The sequence below is a fragment of the Erigeron canadensis genome, chromosome 6, assembly GCF_010389155.1.
Source record: "Erigeron canadensis isolate Cc75 chromosome 6, C_canadensis_v1, whole genome shotgun sequence".
Classification (NCBI taxonomy): domain Eukaryota; kingdom Viridiplantae; phylum Streptophyta; class Magnoliopsida; order Asterales; family Asteraceae; genus Erigeron; species Erigeron canadensis.
This window is the reverse complement of record NC_057766.1, coordinates 24,015,940-24,022,652: the sequence shown is the minus strand read 5'-3', so window position 1 is coordinate 24,022,652 and position 6,713 is coordinate 24,015,940. Positions and strand designations below refer to the sequence as shown.

Here is a 6,713-nt window from a genome sequence, read left to right as displayed (position 1 = left end):
ATGAATGGGAGAATTTGGTCACATGCCCCAAGTATTGATTTGGTCACGGGCTTCGGCATAGATTGATTGGTCATATGTGCATTTTATCACAAGACAAGATGTGATTTACATTGGTATATAAAAGTACAATACATGGTTTATGACATAGGACTAAAATATAATTTTATACGAATCATCATTCTGAAAAATCTATATATAAAATTTCATAACATCAAGCAACATAATATATTCAAATTATAAAGAACTTAAACTTTTTTCCTTCTACTAATATTTGATAAACTAGATTATAACACCGCATAATACGCGGGGTATATATATAACACTCCGGTGAGAACACTCTTAAAATAAGAACGGTGAGATTACCTTAAAAACATCATTTTGATGCAATAAAAGTCCAAAAAACTAACATGGTGCATAACTAATTATCATTATTTAAGTGTTTAACAACACATTTATCCGTCAAAATCGAAATAAACATGTTGTCCAATCAAATAAGAACAGTTTTACAATAAGAACGGTGAGAACACCTTAAAAACATCATTTTGATGCATTAAAAGTCTATAAAACTGACATAATGCATAACTAATTGTCATTATTTAAGTGTTTAACAACACATTGATTCATCAAAATTGAAAAAATTACGTTTTTTGTTGGATGCATCATTTTGATGATTATGCATCCAAGATGGATGCACAAAACAAAAAACATGATTATTTCGATTTTGACGGATGAATGTGTTGTTAAACACTTAAATAAAGATAATTAGTTCCGCACTATGTTAGTTTTATGGACTTTTAATGCATCAAAATGATGTTTTTAAGGTGTTCTCACCGTTCTTATTTTAGTGTTCTCACTGGAATGTTATATCTATACTACCTATATAAATAAACTACCCCCTCTCTCATTTAACTCTCTATCTTTGAATTACCTAATATACCCTCTACATTTAAAATTTTAAACTACCTCCACACACCTTATCCATGAAATTCTGAAATTACCCTTAATAAAAAAAACCCACAATTACCTAAAACCCCTATTGTTATAAAATCTCCATTAACTCTAAAATTATTGCTGAAGGTATTGCTACAGATAAGAAAAAACATCTTAATTATATTACAAAATGTTTAAACAATAATTACCTTTTTATAACTCACGAAATTACGAACCAATTATGTTATTTGTATATTCGTATTAAATTTTAATCTTTGACTATTTTTTTTTTTTAATTGTCTTAGTCTCCTTCCCTACAATTGTAAGTGGTTATTTTTCATGGTTAGTGTTTGCACTTCATTATTTTTTGCACCTGATACAAGACTTATTTTTAGAATGATATATATGGTTAGATCCTGCATTGACGTATCTCATGAAAGTAAACTGAACGCTATAAACCGTTACGGTGCCTAAAGCGTTATAGACCATCGCCGCTGCAACGCGCGAGCACCACTCTAGTATATATATATATATATACATATATATAATTAATGACATGTTGAACTGAGTAAAAATTGAACCATTAAAAAAAACGCGAAGTTACATTGATGGTTTAGATTCTGGTTAACGGTGACCGGTCGGTTGGAAAAATGGATACATCATCTATTAAAGGTCTCGCTAAGTTTCTGTTTGATTGGATGTCTTTTATGCATCCGAATATGTTTCTATTGTCTGTACTTGAGCTTTAACGTTTTGTTTCAATAATTTAGTTATTTACAAAATTTACTACTAACCAATTAAATTACCAATCTATATATCACATGTTGTGTGCTAATCTAACTTAAAGTTATGCATAATATCTTTATGATTTTCATACAACTATTTTTTTGATACATAATTGTGATAGCTTATTATAGATTTTGTATTTGTTTTTTTTTCTCCAGTTCTTCATTAACTCAAAAATCGTTGAGTAATTATTGAAAAGTTATGTCAATCTGTGTATCGTACTGATTAAAAAGAAAATTATATTAAAAAAAAAAGTCAAAAATCGATTTTAAATATGAAAAATGATATAAAATTTAAAAAATATTAGTTTCCATAATTATATATTAAATAACATTAAAAAAATGTCTATAAATTTATATTAGGAAATAAAAATTATTTAATTTATTGAATTAAAATTAAATCTAAAAAAGTTAAATAAGGTATATGACATCATCGTTTTATCTAATGGCTATAATTAAAAGTTGAACTTTATCTAAGAGTCCAAACTTCTCTATTTTGGAATTAAGGTTTCTTTTTTATATATATTTAGAGATTGTTATTACATTATACATCAAAATTCTAAGTTTATTATTAGTGTTGAATATATGTTACAATGTTGTAATTTTACATTAAAGGAGTGGTTCTGTTGGTATTAATACCACTAGATTTTAGACCCGTGTCATATACACGAGTTTTATAAACATTATTAGTATAAGAATTAGTATAAGTTAAAAAGAATTGAGATATTTAATTTAGATTTAAATATTGAATGATAAATCATATCAAGGTTGATATAAATATGTAATGTCCCTAACTTTTAGCTATATTATTAGATAAAAATAATGTAATAAAGTATTAATTATTTTTAAATTGGGTTAAAAAGTGTAAATTGGTGATGGAAATTCAAAAAGTACAAATTAATTTAGACATGTGTTGATTTAATTAATTTCAACAACAATGATTATCCTAATTATAATCTGATTACAATTACTAATAACAACAATATTAAAATTAAATTGATTACATTTATTAATATAAAATAAAATATTGATATAAATATGTAACATCATATCAAGGTTGATATAAATATGTAATGTCCCTAACTTTTAGCCATATTATTAGATATAAATTATGCAATAAAATATTAATTATTTTTAAATTGGGTTAAAAAGTGTAAATTGGTGATGGAAATTCAAAAAGTGCAAATTAATTTAAATATGTATTGATTTAATTAATTTCAACAACAATAATTATTCTAAATATAGTCTAATTACAATTACTAATAACAACAATATTACAATTAAATTGATTACATTTATTAATATAAAATAAAATATTGATATAAATATGTATCGTCCCTAACTTTTAGCTATATTTTGTTATTAGATAAACATTATGTGATAAAGTATTAATTATTTTTAAATTGGGTGGAAAGTGTAAATTGATAGAAAATCAAAAAGTGTAAATTAATTTAGACATGTGTTGATTTAACTAATTTTGAGAAATTGAGAGTTGTGATTGGTCAATTAAGGTTAGGTCAGGTACCTTATAGTATATATTAAGATTAAGATTACAAAATCACAATCAAATTTGTAAAGAGATTTTGTAGAGAGATTTTGTAGGTTTATTAAAGATGAAATCATAAATGTATGTAACTTTATGTCATCTCATACAATAAAGTCTGATAACGTATAACATAAGATGCTCTCAACAAACATTTCTGTTATAAACCATATCGATTGTGATTCTAGTATCCATTACAAATCACTATACTTTTAGACCAACCCCAAAATCAACAAACATTCTGTTTGATTAGTCATGCATATCATCGATGCCGGAAATTTCGTGCCCAAGTATTATGATAATTTGTATTTGAGTCGAACTTAGACGTCTATCATTATAATTCACTGGTCAACGATATACACGAGGACTAAATATGAAGTCAACCTTTCAAAAAATGAAGACATAGACCTACCTTGAAAAACTCTGATTCTTATAAACTCTAACTCAACAAGTGTGACTTGATCAATCAACTTTTTCTATAAATTTCGACTCATTTGCAGCACTACTTTGTTTGGTTATAATCAGTCTTATTTAAAGTTACAAAATGGGAATTAACAACTAAAAAAAAATATGTTAATTCAATTAAGAAGATGTAAGCCTCCAATTATCACCTTGGAGGAAGTTTCCAACAGAATACATATCAACATGTTCATCCGGAATCCGGCTACTCCAGGGCACCCTACCCGACAAATCTGATCCCTTACCAGTATTACCAAACTCTCCATAATATAGGGTCTTCAACGCAAAGTCACCGGTCCATGGCATCCATCCCTCGGGTGAGATCAACGCCTCCAAATTACAATCTATAAAAATGGTCCTAGAAAACTCTTTCCATGGCCTTCCAAGAAAATTTTTATGGACTTTCGGTTTACTATAGTACAGCCTCATGTACTCTTCAGTCCCATTGATCAAACAGTTTTGAAATACAAAACCTGTCGTCTGCGCAGGATCAATCCGTCCATGTGCTGTTACCGCATTGTTCTCACCCTTCTCAGGTTTGAGCTGACGTGGACGGACCAGGATGGTGCAGTCTTGGAAGATCGATGCAGAGTTGCCAAATATAAAATCTACGTTTCCCTCAATGTGACATGATTTGTAGAACTGGCGAAGTGAATGGGCGTAAAGGGTGTCTTGATTGCCTAAAAACTCGCAGTTTTCAATGACGGATTGGTCACTATCTGATACAAAGGCCACGGCTTGGTGTGCGTCTGGACCAGCTGTGTTTTCTATGGTTAAACCACTTGCCATGAATCTGTCTCCTGATACCCCTGTTGCAACAAAAATGAACATATGGCTATTATTCTAGAACCAGATTCATTATATTAGAGAGATTAATTATACTTACTAAATTATTACCTGTCTAATTAAGAATTCAGAATAAGCTTCTCATGGCTTCTTAAAAAAAATTCAACTCCAAAAAAGTTCTTATAAATAAAAGCTATCAAGTTGAAAAGGCCAACCATTTTTTTTTCTTCTCAAACATAGTACATAACCATAGATACAACTTTTAATAAAAAACCAAGACATTAGTCATGTTTTTTTCCCCTATATACAAGCACTTTTTTACTAGTTTTCCAGGGAAATTGTATAGAAAAACCTCATCATCTAAAGAAAAAAAAAAAAATTCACCTAGATCATAGAACATCATCCTATCCTATTTTTCTTTATTGTTTTCAGTTACATATCAATTTTTTCTGTTTTCATGAATCATGTAACAGTTTAAAAGTAAATAAATTTCACTAAAAAAAATAAATAAAATGTAAAATATGTATGACTTACCAAACGTAGCAGTATTAAAAGTAGACAATCCGGGCAGACCCACATGTAAACTCCCAGTAATAACAGTTTTCCCAATTCCATCACCATAAACCACCACATTCTGTTTCTCCAACCCGACCCGAACCGTTTCTTCATAAACCCCTTCTTTTACCCATATCACAAACCGTTTTTCACTCCAACCCGGAACCACATTCACCGCTTCTTGAACCGTTTTATAATCACACCCACCATTTTTACACACACTCACATCCACTTTTAACCCACCCGGTACTCCTAACCGGGTCAACCCATTTCCCCCACCCGTTTCCCAAAACCCATCTCTCTCAGTCCTCGGCCCTTTCCACGTCATCACATCGTCACCATACACGTCATCCGCCATGATCAAACTCAATGCATTACTAGTATAACCTATCATAGTATTCAAAAACGACATCGTTTCGTTAACGAGTTTCGTATCGTTAACGTATTTTAAAGCAGACCAGCAGTCGTACTGGTATGCTAGGCCCGCGCTAGTCCAAGCGCGGGCCTGTTTATAATTACTTTTGTCGTCTTTAGACAAAAGTAACATTTCTTTAATTTTTTTTAACCTATGCTGTGAGTTAGTTAAATGTTGGACACAATTTTGACAAGCTATAACATGATCCAAAACATCTTTTGATGCATTTAAGATTTGTTGAACCATGTTTAAGGATGTCGGAATGTTATTTAATGAAACGGATAATGCGGATTGGATAATATCAAGTGGGGTGGTGTTTGGGTATTGGGATAGTGAAGATTGACATAATGGTTGGTTTCTTGTGGCTTTACAAGCTTGAGTTAGTAGATCGGAAGATGATGGAGGTGATGAGGATTGGTTTTTTGATGGTGGATGACGACGGTGTGCGGCGGCGACGGTGGTGGTGGAAGGGTGGATGTAAATGAGAAGTGAGATGAATAAGAGTGAAATGAGGGCCATGGAGATGACAAGGCGATGTCGTTTTGGTGAAATGGAATGGGGATTTTGGAATGGGAATGGTTTTTTGCGATGCATTTATATAGAGTTGGATGGATTAGTGGGGTGGGAATTAATTTGGTTGGAATTTAGTGATGGATTAGTGGGTTGAGAGTGTGGATTGGAGTGGGGGGATCTGGGAATTGGAATGAAAGGGTGTCATCACGGGTTTCATACGATATACCCCACAAAGGCTACATAACAAGTTTTTGTACTTTTTGTTCACAAGCTAAACATACAACCAGTTTTTGACTCTTGGTCTATTTAGGACGTAATTGTAGCTGATACTGACTCTAGAGTCGTAGTACGTAATTGTAGCTGATACTGACTCTAGAGTCGTAAGTTATAGTTTTTTCACATGAGAAAGTGATAAACTTACAACAAGTTTTAATCATCTACAATAATGTTTATTATATACAGTTGTACACTGTGTAATAAAACATATATATTTCTTGTAGACAATCAATAATTGTCGTAGAATTATCACTTCCATTTTCATATAAGATTTTACTAATACAATTAAAAGTGGAGATCCTTTCAAGTTAGGAATAACTTGAGGTGACCCTTGGATTATAATCAAGATTTAAATTCAAAAAAGATAATTGAATCCTAACCATTAATTTTAATCTAAAGATCAATAACCTTATAAATTTATTCCTCAAGGTACCTTTAACTAGATGAAATC

General features: G+C 30.7%; 1 protein-coding gene across 1 annotated transcript; it reads right to left on the bottom strand.

Annotated features, from left to right (window-relative positions):
• Positions 1–3,817: 3,817 nt before the first annotated feature.
• LOC122603433 (probable pectinesterase/pectinesterase inhibitor 51) lies at positions 3,818–6,135 on the bottom strand. The gene is made up of 2 exons (XM_043776132.1): positions 5,038–6,135; positions 3,818–4,526 (listed from the first exon to the last, which is right to left on the bottom strand). Exons 1-2 carry the CDS (start codon positions 6,065–6,067, stop codon positions 3,841–3,843), a joined length of 1,716 nt encoding a protein of 571 aa, XP_043632067.1. The 5' UTR covers positions 6,068–6,135; the 3' UTR covers positions 3,818–3,840.
• Positions 6,136–6,713: the final 578 nt, after the last annotated feature.